Genomic DNA, 20,366 nt, shown 5'->3' with positions numbered 1-20,366 from the left:
GACGACCGTTAATCTGTGTACCGCTCTACTGTTTCGTATTGTACTATTTGTACTATTGTGCGTTTACGCCGCGTCCCATGCAGTCGTTCAGTTCAAACCGCTTTGCCGCGTTCATTTTCCGCTGCAATACAATTATTATTATTATTGTTATTATTGTTGTTGTTGTTTGTGCATAATATTATGACACTTTAACCGTTTCGCCTGGTGTCTACAACGACAAACAATAACAATATTTAACACTGTCCAGCAGTCACAACACGAAGAGATTGTATCGTTATATTAATAATATTGTTACTACGCACAGTGTCAATACGTGTGAAATTTTTTCCTACCGTCATCCGTCTGCCCTCCTAACGTATTATCGTATCGTTTTCGGTGAATTTTCGTGTCGTTTCTCGCTACGAACATAATATTATTACAATTATTATTTTACCTACCGATTGTCGCAATACCACGCAACAATAATAAAATATAATAATACTAATTATATTATTATTATTAGCTTTACCAATTATCGTCTCTACTACGTACGACTGGCCAATGGCGAACCGTTTTCACATAACGCGTGTTGGATTGATCGAAACTTAAACTTTGGTGAGTGTTGCGGACGCGTTTTTTATTTTTTTTCTATTTTTTTTTCGTCTCAACTAATGGATATTTACCATATTCGAAACATTTCTAAAAGATTTTCAAACATTTCTTTGACACGTTACTGCTGGTTTTCAGAATCAATCAATCCACTTGTATTTCCATCTCGTCCGGGACGTACAAAACAACCGGTTTCTTAAAAAAAAATAGCCCCCTATGATGGTAAATAATGTGTTCTGTGAATATAAGTAAAATATTATATACCATAAATTTTTGAATTTGTCTAAAACAAGATTGATAAAAATCGATTTCCATAATAAATTCCTGGTTTAAATTTCTATACAATCTACATCACTGAGACGTGAGTTGACTTATCGGGTGACCATTTAACAAGTCAGTTTATCTATTGTGAACAACCATATGAATTTTTTTCCAGTGGGAGTCTTTTGAGTAAAGACAGTGTTGAAAAAATATATGTGCCCTCGTAGCTACAGTAAGACAAATTAAAATTAAAAATTTGGCAGCCAGAACCTCAAATAACGAGGATTTCCTGAAAATCATCATCATACATCATTATTTAAGACATTATAGGTTTATTTTCATGGTTTTGAATGTAGGTATTTATGGTCAATTTTTCCGTAGGTATCGATGGTTTCGGATATGATAATAACACACCACGAAAACGCCATGAAGGACAGACTGTCCGGCAAATCGCATACTGTGTCGGTACAGTTACCGCAGCAAAGGAACGCGGAGCAATGTAAAAACCTCGACGGGGAAACGCAGCAAAATGCTGAGAGAACTGGGCCGCACAGAAATCAGATGAAAAACGTCAGCAAAGAGGTATGTATAAGTGTCGATGATGTTATACAGATGATAAGAAGTTACTCTCGTATACAAGTAATTCACCAAGCACTTGTTGTTTCCTTTAATAACAAATTCATTCAAATTCTGAAATGTTTAAGTATACTTTAAAGACCATGCAATTTTCAATAACTAGAATAATTATTCTAGGTATTTGAGGGATATCCTGTGACGATACAAATTTTTTTCCCATACAATGAGATCCAATCTTTAGACTGTAAATCGTTAAGTAAATAATTTTTTTTTCGAATGATTATGTATGTTAATATAAATTTAAACGAATAGCGTTCTTATGTATAAACCATCATGAAAGAGAAGAATATTAAAAATAAAATTGATAAAATCGGTGTGAGTGACGCCTTTAATAGGAGGTGAAGTTCGAAATTGACCAACAGTCTTGTAAAGTACTTGACTATTAGTAATTGAGTTTTGAATACCTTTAAAGCACTCAAATACGTATATTAAATACTTTTGAAAAAATTAATGTTTCAATTAGGTATATTTTCTTGTAAGTCATAGTATCTGTGTTTAAAATCAAATACTTTTATTTTTAGTTAATATATTTTCAGTTTAATAACGTAGCATAAAAAAAACAAATAAACTAAGAACATTAGTAGTTGTATTTAATAATATATTATTTTTGTGTTAACCTACCCGAAACCAAAAACTTGACAAAAAAAACAGATGAGAAATTCATAGTTACTCTAAATTATATGGCGTAAAATGCTCTTTAAAATTAATGTAAAACATAAAAATGCTTTAAAAAAATATCCCGGATTTTAAAGTATCTATGAGTGCAACTTTTTAAAGTATCTTTTTTGTACCTAAATTCTGTATTTACCAAGTACCATAAATACTATTCAAAATAACTATCCGTATCCGCAATTAGAAACAATGTTTAAAAAGTATCTTTTACTAGTTACAAGTCTGCCGTGCCGGCTCAATCAAAATATAAATATAATATGATGTACCTGTGATAATAATAATGATATAATAAACAAGATTTAATAATTTTTCTTTTGCTTTTCTTTATCATTGGATGCAATATAATATGATGATTAATGTGATAGGTATAATATTTGTTTTAAAATGCACACGTGATGACATTAAATAGTTTGAGACATTCGCATATTTATTAGCTGTTTATCTATTGGTATTATGTTCTTTACACCTGTAAAACTATGACTTCTCCCCATATGTGAATAATTGTTTAAACGTCAAAATAAATTTATATATGAATGTATAAATTGCACGTATATGTAAATATTCGCAGATTAATGTTATAAAAGGGTATGTATACCCAATTTAACAGCATAATAATGATATAAACCAATCGATCTGTCATCAGCTCCAAATATAAAATTATGACATAAATGGTTTTCTGCAGATAATAGGTACAAAATATTATAATCAAAGTTATACTACAATCTACATGCATGCATACTTATATAGACCTATACCAATATAGATACCTGAGCAGATACAGTCGTTTGCAATCGTTTGTCTACGACAGCACTCGAATAAGGTTATCAGTCGTAAACGTTATTCGTATTATATAGGTAGTTATTAGTGTATTTACTATACACATAATATACCTATATAAAATAAGTATTTACCATATTATATTATACGATATAATTATGTTATAATTATTATATAGGTATTAGCTGAAATGTAAATAAGCGAGAACAGCTCAACTCCAAGTGCTAACAAACATTTATTTTATTTACATTTTCGAGACTTCATTTACAATGTTCTGCGTGATAATCATATTACAATTTATGATTATAACTTATTAAGATTATTCATAATAATTCATACTATAACTTAGTATCAGGTGGTACTGTGGTGTACAATAATATCTGAAGATCCAGCTAGAATAATGTATAATTATGATTATAGTGATTTCAAAACATAACTTATTAGTGGATTATAATAATTCACATGTAAAATTGATCTTCAAAAATCAAATTTAGATACCTACACAAACACAATTATAAGTACAGGTAACAGTTAATCCTATAAAGTGAACAGCTCTATTTATAAACTTAAAAAATAAAGATTTTATGATGGGAATAACTTAATATAAGAATTAAGAGGAATAAAAATTATAGACACATTTATACTTAACTTTAAGGATTATGTTTTTCGATAGGTACCTACTTAAGTAAGTTTTAGTAGAATCAAACATACAGATTCAAAGAATAAAAATAATATATTCGTAGTAGAAGAAACTATAAACAAGTTGTCACACGTATAATTATCATTTCAGCGAGCTTAATGTAATCAACCAATATTAATGTAGGTATATTATATTGCATAAAATTATATTACTTTCAATCCAAGTAGGTATATCACTTATCGACAAGTGTTTTTCGTAACGTCACTATACTTCATCGATTATTACTCTATTACCAATACCTACTATGGAATAACTTTATTTAAATTGAATACCATTATTTTCCTCAAGTTCCGAATAAATATTTATTTTATGTTAAGCCCGCAATCAAACACATCTATACTTGTAATTTGTAATTAATTGAAAAACAAAAGAAAAAAGGTTTAAAATATATCAACATTAATTTCTGAATAAATGTAGCGTATTATAACCTATATTTGTTTGTAACTTAACCTAGTTAATGCATTAATTAGGTATGTAAAATAAAGGTTTGTTTGGTAACTGTATTCTTCTTATACTCTTATGTATATAATCAATAATTGACTTTAATAAATCGTTTATTCGTATTTATTGATCACTCTAATTAATTAATACAATCAATGTGTTCAGTATTGGGAAACTGTTTATTGAATTGTTAAAATCTAAGAACTCGTGAATCATAACTATTACTTAATGAATTTATTTCTTAAAAGTTAAAATATAATTTTGATTTATGCCTCGGTAAAGATCTTAACGTAATTAAATAGGTACTAAAATGTATTACTCCGCCTTATGGTAGGTATTCGGACCTAAATGTAATACTAATTAAATCTCGACTACCAATGATTAAACCTTACTTTGTTTTGTATAAAATATATTTGTATAGGTATATACCCACGGTAAAATAACATAATATGCGATCTATCGATATTATGTTAATAAGTTGTTGTTTAATAATGTCACATGATAAAAACATAACGAATAATTTATCGAAATTAAAAAGTGAAATAACTTAAAGCACATACAATAAATAATATATATCACGAATTACATTGTTTTATTATAAAATGAAGGTCGATTTTAAAATTAATTTCTAAATGATTGCATCTATTCTGTTGAGTTTTCAATTGTAAGAAAAATTAGTTAATTTAAAAATTATTTATATTAGGGATAACCTTTAAATAAGGATAAATAGAATTTTGTTTATATAATATCATTAGGTAACTTATAAAGAGGTTTAATAATAATTAAGATTACCTACCTAAGTACTTTCAACAATAGGAACCTTATAACCCTTAAAACAAAGAACTGTTTTATTAAAATGTACATAATATAATGTATATAATATGTACAGTGTACCTTTAAAATATTCTACAAATCCGAATTTTTAATCAACGTTTACCACCAACTCATTAGCCTTACCATACGTATTGAACGTTTATCAAATTGATTCAACCACCGTGACCAGTCTGTTTTTTTTTTTTTTTTGTTAACAACCTGTCTCGATCACGTTGTACCGAAAACCCGATCGTTGGCAAATAATACGATCCTATTCTACTCACAAATGAACAGCAGCGTGACAACGTGATCGCCCCCGATCAAGATGTTTGCTCATCACGTGGTGTTCTTATACACGATGACGTTATTAATACGTTACTCGTAATGTCGAAAACGTGATCATAATCGATTCAAATTGCTGTCATATTTAAATCGCTTAGGAAAATAATTTTCGTATGAAAAAAAATCCGATTTCTCCGTACGCGAAGCGTTTCGTATAATATATTAAACAAAATACAAACAAACAATAATGATTTGATAATGTTTCTTGTTATGCCGTAGGACCCGATGTCACATCGTATAATAGAAAAACGACGACGTGATCGGATGAATAACTGCTTGGCCGATCTATCACGGCTGATTCCAGCCGAATATATGAAAAAAGGCCGAGGTCGAGTTGAAAAAACCGAAATAATCGAAATGGCCATCAAACACATGAAGTATCTCCAATCTATCGTTTCCTCGTCTGGTAAGGATTTTATTTTTTGGATCACTCTTACTAAACACGTTTATGTCACTTAAACGAACATTATAATAATACAGTCGGTAATCAACCACCGCCACTTGAACCCTCAGAACCTCTGGAAACCGAAAAGTCCGAAAATTCTACCGCCGAGAAACCCGGAAACTCCATTTTAATGACAGAACAGTACAAGATGGGGTTTTTGGAATGTCTGACTGAAACCATGCAGTACCTCGTCGAGGAACATAGGTATCCTCCCAACAACGGGTTATGCTTGTCACTCATAAATCACTTACAACAACATTGTGCTCAGATAATCAAAGGTATGTGCCAGTCATCGCGAAGTACCGCTTATTAAACCTATAACATTATGTTATGTAAAATATTATTTATTAATTAACTAATCGATATTCGTGTCTCGTGCTGCGTAGGAAAACAAGTGATCCATGACGTGATGAAACAGAATATCGAGCTGGAAGTGAACAAATTCAACTCGAACATGCTATCATACCTGGACAGCGACGGAACTTATGACGAAACCGGTCAACACAAACCTTCTTTGAAAATCTCGGAATCTCCTACGTCGACCAACGCGTCATATGACCAGGTGTGTAACGCGTTACATGCGACAATATAATAAAAATATACCCACCTAATGTATAATTATTATAATATTATATAATTCCACGATCGCATCATACAACATATAATATCGTCTCATGTCCATTCAGGCACTAGCGGACAGGTGCAACATGTCGTTCACGACGGACTCGTATTCGTCCAACGGATCCATGTACAAGTTCAAGATGGACATCAAACAGCGGTTCAGCGCCGAGAACAGCGGTGAAGACTTGGCCGATTACTACGCGCCGGACAAGAAACGTCGCCGGAAAGAATCGTCTGATTACACCGAAGATTGCAGACAGGAAGTGCCGATATTTGCGCTTCACGCCAACGGGTCGTACTACATACCGCTGACAGTCACTAGAGACATCATACCGCCTATCATGGATCACTCGCTGACCGAAAACCGTTCGTCGGCCATCGTACACCCGATATCGATTTCGGTAAACTTCCAAGCGACCAATCAGTTCAGAAGAACGGCGTAGTCCCGACGGCGCGTGGTGGATGGATCACGGCGCCGACATGTAACTGCTAGGTGCAGAGGCACAGCGCGGGGCCGGGGCTGCTGACTGAAATATATCGACACAAGAAACGACGAATCGGAACAAAATTGGCGCCCTCAGCCATAATAATAATATAATATTATGATGTTTCGCGATTTTTGTGTTATCCACCGTGGAGCTCTTATTACACATACGTAGTGCGACCGCCCGTGGTTTTGTTTTATATTCAGAAAACACTTTTGGGCTCTAAAACTTGTCTGAATATTTCTAAAAACTGCACTTTTTGAGGGTGCCTATAAGAAATCTTACACAAGAATTATACATTTATTTTATGGATACTTGCTACTTGGATCCCATTTTAGCAATACTCGATAGTGTATAAGGTTTAAAATCGAAAAACTAATAAAAACTACTAGGTAATAAATATTGTAATTTGAATTCAGTGCAGAAGGCAACATAATTGTTTTTATTAATTACCTCCCAGGAAAACAGAAAATTGTCAGGAACCCCTATATCCCTTATCCCTCCTACACCGGCAATATATATTCATACGCACCATTACCTGTTTTGGGAATGTGACTCTGGACTAGGCTCCGTCTTAAAAGCTTAACGTTAATCAATATATTGTCGGCTCTATAGTGTTATTTTAAATGTGTATGTATCTTATAGAGTATATAAATAAAATATCATTATAGGTATTATTGTCATTAATGAATGAAACATTTCACATTTTCCTACACACTTATTGTAAATTTCTATGTATAAAACTTAAGTTTGGTTTTCTCATAAAATATTATTATGTGTGTGTATCAAAACCAATAAATTTACTATAGATTGTTTAATAATTATTTGATAAGTATATTGCCTATGAAAATATAAAATGAATACCATCTGGGCCTGCAGTCCACGCTATCCGTTTTCAATAGGCCGTTGATAACGTTTCCTTAATACAAATCTAAGCATTTCAAATTGAAATTTTCAATAAACTTCCCTTCACTTAATAACAGGTACGTCCTTCTACGTCTCCAACCATACTTTACATAACGACCTACATATAGACACCATGTCCAGTTTTTGAATATTTCGTGAAATTTAGAATTGTGAAATATTTCATGGAATATTTGAAATGCGTAAAATATTTCAGTATTATGGTAATTTTTTTTTTAAATAAGTTTTATTTTTACGTATAATTATCATAACTTCTCAATTTTATAATAATAGGGTAAACAATCACTAACTACTCATTAGAGATGGTTTTCTTTGGATATTATTGATCAATGATCATCATTATAATATTTGTGTTAGAAAAACTTTCAATGTTTCACGTTTTTGTGAAATATTTCATACTTCAAAAAAAAAAAACACTTACGAAATCATATTAACATTTTAAAAAATATTCGGATTCCGTCTATAGCTAACTATCTAACCCGCTAATTAAAGACCTCAACTCTAATAGTATCTCTGGGAACCCATCACCTGAAAATACCCCGCCATGCAGTGGTCTTAAATAGTCTTAAATAAAAACTAATATTTAATAAATATCAAGTTAAAAAAAGCAGGTAAGTGAATGTTTTAGAGTTAGGCCAATATCTAAAATCGATTTTTTCAAAATTTTATTTTGCGTTAGAATTCCCGTTACTCTTAATTTTTCAGGAAGAATTACTGAAGTTGAAATCGAAGCATTATGTACTATATAACATGTACATAGACACACAAAATAAACAAAATAAAAACACACACATCATTATAAAATCAATACATTCATCGCTCCGCTCAAAATCTAAAAAATCTCGTTGTCGTATTAAAATTAATTTTGATGCATGCTATAATATTATTTATTGAAATATAATATGTACAATGTACTTGATACTATTAGGTTCAGTTTCAGTTTTGTTTTTTATTTAGTAGTACTATTGTTGTAAAACATATTATATATTATTAATAATATGTATCAATGGCAGTTTATGTATGCCTGAACATAATAAATAAATTAGCAAAAAAATATTAAAAATTAAAAAATCTGCAAATATCAGTTATGAATTTACAACATATTATATATAATAAACATTTCCAAAAATACAATTTGTACATATTTTATTGACTTAGTTTATGTCCATTTATTATAAAAATCAACAATATACCTAACTAATTTAAAATATAGTATATTACTGATAGTAATCAAAATAATTTTGAGTATATAATCAAAATTATGATTATCAGTGAAAATATTTATAATAACGATTACTGATTTTAAACTATTATTTCGTTAGCGGTAATCATTTACCGGCACTTTATTCTAGATAATAACTTAACAACTAAGGATAGCTATTTCAAACAAATTTTGGTAGCCGGATTGAATGATATCGGTTTTCTAAAAAAAATTGTACCATACCTGTATAGTGTGTATGTAGTATATAATTTAAGAATAGTCTTAACTGTTTTAAAAAGTTATTAATTATTAAACTATTTTTTTTTTTTTTTTTAGGGTTAAGGCTTTGACAACTGAAGTCATTAGCCTGGGGGGAACTGTAGGGGAAGGTACTGTAGGTTTTAAACACGTGGGTATTTTGGCAGAATTTTGAATGGGCACCCGTAGGTTTCTGCCATGCCCGGTTGGGGGGCGGCGGCCTCTCTCTCCAGACACCGCGAATTGCCCAAAGAGCGATGCCGCCCGAGACTGAGGTTCGAACCGGCGACTGCGTGCATGGCAACAGACGCCTTAGTCCGATCGGCCACTCTACCCCCTATTCAACTATTATAATAGTTGGCTATGAGCTTTTCATTATTATTATTATAGCTAAAATAAATTAATAATTATACATCATAGGGGAACGGTAGTCGGTACTCGGCAGTCAGGAGCTATCAGTGAGATAGCTCGTCAGGATTATGAAATGAAAGGGAGAGGGGAGTTAAGTTTAAATTAAACCAAGCTTTAACAGTTTTCGTAAATGAATAGTACATATTTTATTAGAAGGAAAAATGCCAATGGTGGAAGACCAAAATCCCCGCTGGCTACACCACTGGGACTAATTATTTATAAGTAGATATCGGTAATAATCGTTTCTAAACCAGTTAACAACTTCAAACATATCATGTAGGTACTATAGCTTTTATGTTAACTGAAAATATTGTAATGATATTTAGAACTAATGAGTAATGACCGGAAATAATAAAAATATCAAAATAACAGTTAGAGTAGCCGAGTAGGTTAGGTTAAAATTTCGAAAAACAACCAGATTTTACTAGTTTCTGAGCCTGAATTAAATTCAATTATGGTTGTCGCTTCAATAGCAAAGCTTGCATGTGCATTAATAAGAGAATTAATTATACAACAATGTAGTCAATTTTATTCTTTTTAACCAAGAGAATATAAAATTATACCTAGTGGGTTTTTAGTAGGTACCTTTTTAAATATGTTATACTGGACACTGGTGTTTTTATAGGTAAATCTAATAGGTTTATATACTATATGAATCCATATATTCGAGTTTTCAATCACACTTTAAGATTAAATAAGATTACATTTTTTTCTAAGTGCTCCATACTTCAATACGAGCTATATCAAATCTTTTTTCAGAGTTAAAATTGGACAACGAAAACTAACTTAAAAAGTTTAGGTGTTTTAAACTAAAATTAACTTAAATAGCAAAGTCATGAGAAACCTGAATATTGTTTAATTTCAAAATGGAACAGTGATTCAATTAGATATTATTTAAATTCATATAATATAATAACCTCCATTTTAAATAATTAATGTATTGATCAGTGTTCTACTAAAAAACATTTACATACCTACATCTCTATTTCAAAATCCATCATCGAAAAAATTAAATTTGGTTTTAGATATCAATATATTCCACATAACAAGTGATTATAATATAGTTAAACTGGAACTAATAACAATGACGTTAGATTAATATATCATTCATTATCAATTATCATTGACATTCATGAAGGTCAGCTATATGAACTTATGAGGAAATCGTCTGTTGTTGATAAACAGCTAATTTGTAATTCAGTTTGAATACGTGTTAACGTACGGACACAGTGTTATAAAACTACACAAAAACTTAGTTTTATATTTTGTTATTTGAAATATCTAATAAAAATGGTGACTGCAAAAATATTTATTTTAGAAAAACCATTTAATGGTGCACCAACAGAGGATAATTTTAAACTAGTAGAAGAAAAGCTGGATGAATTAAACAAAGGAGGTACTTAATGTTATTTATTTTTCATTTATAACAAACCACAGTTATATCTATTGTCTAAAATGTTCATTTAAAAAAAAGACAATTGATAACAATCGATTGGTTATTATTTTTTTATTTTTTTTTTTTATAGAAATTTTAGTTGAAGCAATTTGGTTTAGTGTTGATCCATACATCAGGTACAAAAAATAAATATTATATGCACGTGATATCCATTTTTTATTCGAATATAATAAAATATTTATCATGTTTATAGAGCATATTCAAACCATGTATCTCCTGGAACAACTGTTATGGGTACTCAAATAGCGAAGTAAGTCTTAAAATGAAAATAACTTGCGTATACATTAAAATTATTTTACTTTCATATGAAGATTTAATTTTTACACAATTAATTTACGAAATAATTTATATTTGTTTAGTATATTATTGTACACGTATTTACACTTATGTTATGATAACAGAACACTTACAATTTAATTTTTTTTTAAACTAACATTTATTTTCATATTAAATATTATATTTTTTGGCATGGACGAATGTAAAAAAAATTAAAACTTATCAATTTTATCATAAACAATTTGAGAATATGGAATCCATTACAATCTCATTTGTACAGAATTATGAACAATGTTGAGTTAAAAATATCGTTATTACTTACTTCAGTCTACATTTTTATTGATAAGTGATAACATATACATTATAAACTATAATCAATTATTATATGACAAACGATTAAAAGTAAATGTACATTTATATTGCAATTATTGCATGTTTACGTACCTACATATCATTATTCGAAGTATAACTTCTCGGATTACATGGTTATAAAATCTTTGGTTAAATAAAACAACCAAGTCATTAGGTATTTATCAATAATTTTAGTTATATAATATCATACATGAATCTTTATTTTCTATTTTTTAAAGTTGATTAATAATGTACGTCATTGAAATTTTCTATATTATTTTTAAAACAATTACTATATATTATATTTTAAAACTATTTTATAACCTGATTATTATTATTCATTAGTCATTACCTATGTTCTAATTTAAATTTTAAATTCTGTGCGGAGCGATAAATAATACATATGAGTTTTTTTTATTAAATTCTAAATAACTATTTTTCTAGCGGAAAAAAGCTCAACTTTAACGTACCTATAGGTATTAGATATTTTAAAAATATTCAGATTAGTTGTATGCTATTGCTTATTTATGTATAATACTGTAATGTATACCGTAGTATACCAACTAATTGTAAAATAAATCACTATAATAATTAATAGCAATTTATTTATAATATGATACAAGGCTGACACTCCGACTCTGCTTAGAATCGCTTTTTGTATACAATGGTATATCATTGAATTAAAATTTAATACATCCATTAAAGTGACCTAACTACTCAATGACGTGACTTCGTGACACCTACAACTGTACAGCAGAGTGGTTACCTACTTTTTCCATTTTTTAATACTAAACTTTAGTTTTGGTGCCTATATGTTATTAATTTGTTCATAAATTACGTGGAATAAATAACATTTAACTATACGGTTTTAACTTTTAACTATTCCCAAACTCTAATAGTCAATAGGCAATATAGTTCTATTGATTTAATACATTCTAAAACCATTAGGTATGTAGTTTAGTAGTTATATACAATTCATTGTTCATTTTTCTAATAATAAATTGCACATTTATATTGCTTAGGTAATTAAGTTTTATATGTAAAGTTAATGTAGAATATGATCCATTTAACCTAACATTCTAACCTAATTATGTAAGTAATAAAATGATTATTTATCAATAATCAATAAATTAACATTTTTTCCGTCTGATAATTAAAATGTTGAAAGTTGACAATTTATTTTATTATTTTATTAAGAATAAACTACCTTAAACACCCGTCACTTAGATAATTAATTATTAGAATTTTATTATATAATAGTTATATAACTTATAATTTATAATCGTAGTAAAACTTTGTTTCGCATACGCTGTGAATAGAATTTAAAAAAAATTAAGATCTTAAAAATAAAACAAAAGAATAATATTTACAAATAAATCAAATTCGATTCAAGCTACATAACTACCTTTTTATTTATCAGAAAAAACTAGGACCAGGTGCCTGGTGGGAACCGTTTATATACTTCGCAATACTGTCACCCAGATTTATTCGCCAGTTACATAACTACCTATACATAAATAATTAATACAAAATTAATCATGTAAGAAGCGTATGTATTATATTGTCCACTTATATAATGTGGGTACCAATTTTTACCAAACCTACTTTTATACCCATTACATATAGTACGTGGTAGTATAACTAATCTGAAACGGGATTTTTTCCTTGAAACTAGTGAATTTAGCAATACTAAAATATAATATAACATATATTCAGTAGCATAACCAGAATTATTATATGGTGAGGGAAGTATAAATTAACCTACGTTTTTACAGTTTTCATTTATAAATAATATAGATCAGTGTCCAGTGATATTGAATTGAGTCCATGCTACTTTTATGTGTTTGAATTGAGTACTGCTTATTATCTTAATATTTATTTATTTATTTATGATATGTCAATATCTTTAAATTGAGTCCGTATATATTCAAAATGTCATAACTACTTATAAGTACGTACTTATACTAGGCAGAAAATCAGTAACGCTGTTAAAAGGAAAGCTGTAGATGATATTACTGGACGGCTATCGAAGATTTTACATAATAAGTTTAAAAATGGTGACTTTTCATTCTCACAACCAACGACGTTATTTTTATATTCGAAAATTCAACAATAGGATTTTCAAGAAAAATCAATTTAGATGTTTTGTGAGATGTAAAAATGTATAATATAATGATAGGATATATTTTAAGAGCTGTCCTAACTACTTAACCCATTTTCACGATTCATGATGACTATAAAGATTCATATGTTTCTCTTGTGTCTTTACTGTTGCCCACGAAACTACGAAAGAACCGAATATTTATGTTAAAGCATTTCAACATATAATTATTATATTATACAGAATTATTATTATTTTAAAAACATTATTATTGTTATTATTATTATTATTAAAAACAATGTAAGCAATCATACACATTTTTGAGAGACTATACTTCTATACTCAGCCAACACCCACGTGGTGTCTCTCGGGGGCTAGGTAAATTGAGTCCGAGATAAGTTTGGTACATTTTGAAAGCGGTAAATTGAGTCCCGGGGAAAAATAGGTAGTAGGCAAGTTGAGTCCCGGAAAAAATAAGGCAGTAGGCAATTTGAGTCCTAGGAAAAAACGATTTATATGCATTTAAAATTTAAAAATGTGCTCTAACAATTTCTATTTGTAATTTGTGGACATTCATTGACAGCATGTATATGATTTTGAAAATAGCAACATGCACTTTTATTGCATAAAAAATAATTATATAATTAATAAAAATGCAATAAAAATGCATGTTGCAATATTCAAAATCATATACATGCAGTCAATGAATGTCTACAAATCATAAATAAAAATTTTATAGTGCACATTTTTAAATTTTAAATGCATATAAATCGTTTTTCCCTGGGAATCAAAATACCTATTATCTTATTTTTTCTGGGACTCAACTTACCTACTACCTATTTTTCCCCGGGACTCAATTTACCGAGTTAGGGTCATTTGGGACTCAATTTACCAACCCCGGTCTCTTGGGTAACGCTATAGGCTGATGGGACTCAACTCGAAGAACCTAACAATATTGGCTGAACAGTGGACTCAACACTGATAACCTAAAAGTATTTGCGGGACTCAATTCAATATTTTATACCCAATTCAATGTCAGCCATATAAATAATGCATTTATTAAGGGAAAAGGCAATAGAGTGTTTAATCACCCAACGCTTCTGGGCTTCGGCTACGCTTTTGATAGTACCATAGTGTACATAACTATACATAATATAAGTGTATTGTACTTTTCTACTACTGTCAATATTGGGTATCTATCGTTATAAATTAATAATTTTAATAATATATATTTATGTATTTGACATTTGCTTGTATTCCAATTTAAATTAATTTCCTTTATAATAAATAAAATGTAAATATTGACGATAGGTATACTATTATAAACTATAGTTATTAGTTACGCAATAAAGGTATAGAATGTGTAATGTCCTTTCGAAAACAAACTTTTCAAATGTATTCTAATAAAAACATAAAGTTTTAACATTTAGCATCATTATACTTATTATCATAGACGTAAATAATAACACAATTTTTTGGCGAGGGAGGGAGGGGAAGTCCCTTCCCACTATGATATTTTCAAAAAATAAAATATGCTTAGTACCTATAGTTAGTATTAAGATGTAATATTAAATTTTAAAAGCATGTTAAGGACTTGACACGCATTAGAAGGGCTTAATAAGTTAAATCACTGAGTCTTGTCCATATATTTGCACCAATGGTTATTTTTCACTTTTTTATTTAGAATTATCAAATCAAATAATCAAGATTACGAAGTCGGTCAAATAGTATTCTGTTCTACTGGCTGGAGAACATTTAGTGTCATTAATCCCACTTTATTAGAGAAGAATGGTATGCCGACATTTTATGTACTCCCTGATTTTGGAAATTTATCTCCTTCACTTGGTCTCGGAGTGCTTGGAATGCCAGGGTAATTATATTTTGTTTACCAATGTGATAATTGTATACTTGTGTATATGATTAAATAATCAATATATTATTATACCTACATGTGTATTATTATTTATTCACCATTTATTTTAATAGAATAAAGCGGCGCAATTGAATTAGCTCCCAAATACATAAAGTCAATAGTTTACCCTCAATTATAACCTTTATAAATTGGCTCCCTTTTTTTTTTTTAATTCTTTATTATTATATACACAATCTGTACCTCATGGGAACAATAAGAGTATTAGCTGAGATAATATAATACACGAAAAGGCTTGATAAAAGCAGCCACCCAGTGATGACACTTAAATATTGAGATTATACATTAATTTATATATATATGAATATAAAATATCTCTACACCAGTTGCATTTTAAACGCCTTGGAGAAAATTGGCTCCCTAAAGTTTTTTTTTTCAAAAATATATTGGTTACCAAAATGTTGTTAATAATTTGAAGTTAGACGTTATTTTCTAGGATATTTGACGTCAGCTACACTCAAATTAACCAAATAAATTTAGTATATGATTCTTAATTTTAACACATGGTTTACGATATCGCATTCGTATATTTTACATCATTAATTGAAAATTTAATTGAAAGTAATTTTAGATTATTATTAGGAAATATAATACAAAGATCTCACAAGAGAAGAGAGCGCGTAATTATAAAATATATGTATGTATTATATAAATTAAAAAATTAAAACACAGAGAATATAAAAACGAAGCACAATATAAACTATGTGCTTTGTTTTTATTTTTCATCAATAAGTTAAATAAAAATATTATATCCAACTATTTTTCGAGGTCTATACTTATTGACTAATATAATATAGATCAATGATAATCGATTATTATAGTAGATTACGATAAATAAGATAATAAGACTAAATTCAATCAATATTTATGTATAATAAAATAGTGTAGGTAAATATATCCAACGTTGGAGACTATATTTGAGTTGCAAGCTGCCAGACTAGGTTAAGTTACGCCGTAAAAGTAAACGCGTATTGCGTATAATATGAGAACTTCTGGTTAAATAATAATATTTTATAGTTTCGGAAGCTAATTCAAATATAAATTTTTCACGAGTCAATTCAAGGGTCGAATTTAAATTTACCAAAAATTGGTAGCCAATTCAATAGTGGTCGAATAAAGGCAAGGGTGCTCATAGGATAATTTTCTGAGGGAGGGATAAGATGAAACAAGGTTCTAAAATATATTTATAACATATAGATACTAGGTTAGTATTTCTTGAAATTGATAAGTAAATTAAGTAAAAGGCTATGGTATTAAGAGTGATATCAAATATGAAAAAATAATATAAATTCAAAGCATATTTTTTTGCGTAGGTATACTTTATTAGTTTTTAGGGGAACTACATGTCCCAACTTTCTCGCTCCCCTAATGGTCATCATTTCGTATAAGTATCAGGTAATTAATTTTTTATGTACTTATTAAAGTTTTTGTCCGAAGTGATATATTATTATTATATAATATAATAAAGTAGTATATTATTCTAGTAAGTACTAAGTAGTACTATCATAAGTTTTAACGTATGTAATTAATTAAACAAAATATAAAATGTTCACCTATTTCTGAATTCATTGTTTAAAATGTCATATTACCATGTTGATTCACTGTGAAAAATAAACGGTCATCACTCATCAGCCATATTTTTTTTGAGAGGGGTTGCCTATACTAATTTTACTCAATCAAGTATTAATATTTAATACTAAATATAAGTAGATACCTACTTAATTTAGTACTAAGTAGTATAATTGTTGTAACAGGTAGAGTATACATTTATGATAAAAAATCATTTGCCCTCTCTCAAAAATTCTGCGATCGCTTAATAAATTGATAAATACTTGTGTTGCTTAGCTCAGTTAAATGTATTTATTTTTTATGATATTAAATTTAAAATCTATGATGAATCATCGCAATCAAATAAATAATGCTGAACAAATATTTTTAATTATTATTTTAGTAATACAGCCTTATTTGGATTTTTAAATATTTGCGACCCAAAACCAGGGGAAACTGTTGTCATTAGTGCTGCAGCAGGAGCTGTAGGTATTCACGTGGGGCAGATTGCAAAAAATTTAGGATGTTATGTAATTGGTTTTGCTGGCTCTGATCATAAGGTTAAATGGCTGAAGGAAGTTCTTAAATTTGATGCAGCGTTCAATTATAAAACGAAAGATGTCAATGCAGCTCTTCTAGAAGCTGCTCCACATGGTGTAGATTGCTATTTCGATAACGTAAGTAATCAAAAAAACTAGAATTTTATTTATATAACTAATTTTAAATAAAGTATTTATCACAAAAAATGTAACCATCGATAAAAACAATATTAAATATTATCGTAGTAAAACTACTAAAACTGTCAGTGGCGTATTTTTTTTGGGGGGGGGGGGAGGGGATCACCCAACTTAAAAAAATTAGGCCAAAATATTATATTTTTACCACCGAAAACTGTATTGATCATAATTATAAATACTTAGGTATGTGTTATAAATTATTATAAATTATAATAATATACTGCAGCTATGCAATTATCCTATTAATATTTTCATTGAATACTATAAATACCTGTGTACTATTAATGTAATAATGTCTCATCTCATGTAACTTTAATGCCGTAAGATCTTATTATTGCTGTTTATGGTTATAAATAGGTATAGCTTGTGCTCTAGCCTCTTGTCTAAATTAATTGATTCCGATACGAGTACCTACTGCAGATGCAATGATTGAGTAAAGTTTCTGTGTTCTATATTATTGAGTCAGTTTACTCAGTTTTCTTGTCTCTCCATCAAACAATAACAAATGACAAATCATCCTTTCCTTTCTAGCATAGTAATTTATCATACACATTATTTAAATAAATCATTTCATGATAAAGATGGTCACCTATCATTCCTTTTCTGTTTATCTATTATACTATTTTCTAATATGTTTAAATGTTGCTTGTATCATCTTTATCTAAAACCATAGTTTTAATAACTTTTTATTTTTATTGATATATTTAACTATTTAAGGTACTACTTTTAATATTAGTCATACTCGTAGATAGTTATTATTTATTTTTTTAATTGCTTCTAACTCGACAACTTTTTTCAATAAAAGGCAATCATAGATCTCAAAAGATTGAGAAAAATGATTTCTATTTAAACGTCAAACATGTTTACTGCAGTTATATTTATTGATTAATAATCAAATTATAGGTTGGAGGCGAATTCAGTAGTGCAGTTATCTATAGAATGAAAAATTTTGGACGTGTTTCGGTTTGTGGTTCAATTTCATCGTATAATACTAATCCAAAAAATTTACCAAAAGGTATAAATTACATATTTTCAGTTGTTATTGTCTACAGACTTAAACATACAAATTATTTTTTTAGTGGCAATGTTGCAACCAGCGATTGTTTTTAAGCAACTAAAAATCGAAGGTTTTATTGTTAGTAGATGGGCAGATAAATGGCAGAGTGGTATTGAACGTAATTTAAATCTAATAAAAGAGGTAAGCTTTTATTTAAATATTCATAGCATTGTAAATACTTCTGATTTTTTTTTTTTAAGGGCAAACTTATTTACCCGGAATACGTTGTTCAGGGATTTGAAAGTTTACCACAGGCTTTTATTGATATGCTGAATGGAAAAAACATAGGAAAAGCTTTGGTCAAAGTTTAAATATTAAGAACTAATTTTAACTCCGAAAAGATACACTACAATTATTGTTAGACCCTGTGTATTTAGATATAAATATTACTACTGACATATTAATATAATTTATATTCTAAAAATACACATTATAGATACCTATACAAAATTATTTACTATAGTTTTTATTAACTAAAATTAAGGTTTTTAAAATGTAAGAAAAATTACCCCGAAATAAAAAGTATGCTAAAAATATGTATTCCCCTAAATCAGTTCAACTGGTATAAGCAACAACATTGGTTTATATAATAAAATCACAAATATATAGTAGATGTATTAATGTATTATAAATAAAACACTAAATTCTATTATAGTAGGAAAAATTACCCAAATATAGTTAATATTGACAATAAAGCGTCCAATAAAATATTAACCAATAATATTTGACTTAATATGTTAGGTTCTACCTAAAAATCTACTAATCATTAATTTTTAAGTTAGGATATAATCATGTTTTAAAAAAACCCAGGTTTGACTATATCGACTAGGTAGTTAATTATTATTTCGTTTTATTATTTTTTAGTTCGGACTAAATGTAAATATTGATAAATTATAGCATGACATATTAATTAAATAACTATATTATCAATTTATTGTGTATTCATTCGTTCTTGATAAATTATAAAATAAAAAGCAGGGACAGATTTAATTTTAAATTAACAAAAAAAAAAAAAACTATTATTCCTCTATTTTATTTTTATTAAAACTTTAATAATAGACAATGGTATATATTCATAGCAAAATTACTATCAATTAATTTTAAATATAAAGTATAATGTATAATAAGAATTTTTAAATTATATCTATGAGTTACAAATAAATTAAATTAAATATAAAAACCTCTCCCAAAAATATTTTATGATATTATTGTAATTTATTTTACTAAATTTTGAAGAAACAATTGGATTTTAAAATGTAATCGTGGGTATAAATTATAATTTTATATTTTAAAAATTTCAAGTACTTGGGAATAATATTTTTAAATTACAGCAAA

At 28.5% G+C, this 20,366-nt stretch overlaps 2 protein-coding genes across 3 annotated transcripts; both read left to right on the top strand.

The window, feature by feature from the left end:
* The first annotated feature begins 68 nt into the window (after positions 1-68).
* LOC107173731 (uncharacterized) lies at positions 69-7,602 on the top strand. Of its 2 annotated transcripts, none has more exons than XM_089229310.1 (6): positions 69-594; positions 1,231-1,431; positions 5,450-5,636; positions 5,744-5,953; positions 6,062-6,237; positions 6,362-7,602. In XM_089229310.1, the coding sequence occupies exons 2-6, from the start codon at positions 1,237-1,239 to the stop codon at positions 6,737-6,739; spliced, it is 1,146 nt and encodes a 381-aa protein (XP_089085436.1). In that variant the 5' UTR covers positions 69-594; positions 1,231-1,236; the 3' UTR covers positions 6,740-7,602. The 2 variants fall into 2 exon arrangements, with proteins under 2 accessions (XP_089085436.1, XP_015379871.2); XM_015524385.2 differs by having other exon boundaries at positions 75-594; positions 5,711-5,953.
* A 3,161-nt stretch (positions 7,603-10,763) lies between these two features.
* On the top strand, positions 10,764-19,484 carry LOC107173710 (prostaglandin reductase 1-like). Its single transcript, XM_015524346.2, has 8 exons — positions 10,764-10,971; positions 11,102-11,147; positions 11,225-11,281; positions 15,444-15,629; positions 17,641-17,914; positions 18,878-18,989; positions 19,054-19,172; positions 19,232-19,484. The coding sequence occupies exons 1-8, from the start codon at positions 10,866-10,868 to the stop codon at positions 19,340-19,342; spliced, it is 1,011 nt and encodes a 336-aa protein (XP_015379832.2). The 5' UTR covers positions 10,764-10,865; the 3' UTR covers positions 19,343-19,484.
* The last annotated feature ends 882 nt before the right edge of the window (positions 19,485-20,366 follow it).

Source organism: Diuraphis noxia, unplaced genomic scaffold (genome assembly GCF_037042655.1).
Source record: "Diuraphis noxia isolate RWA-SAM2 unplaced genomic scaffold, SU_Dnox_SAM2 contig0005, whole genome shotgun sequence".
Lineage (NCBI taxonomy): Eukaryota > Metazoa > Arthropoda > Insecta > Hemiptera > Aphididae > Diuraphis > Diuraphis noxia.
This window is presented reverse-complemented; position numbering and strand designations above follow the sequence as displayed.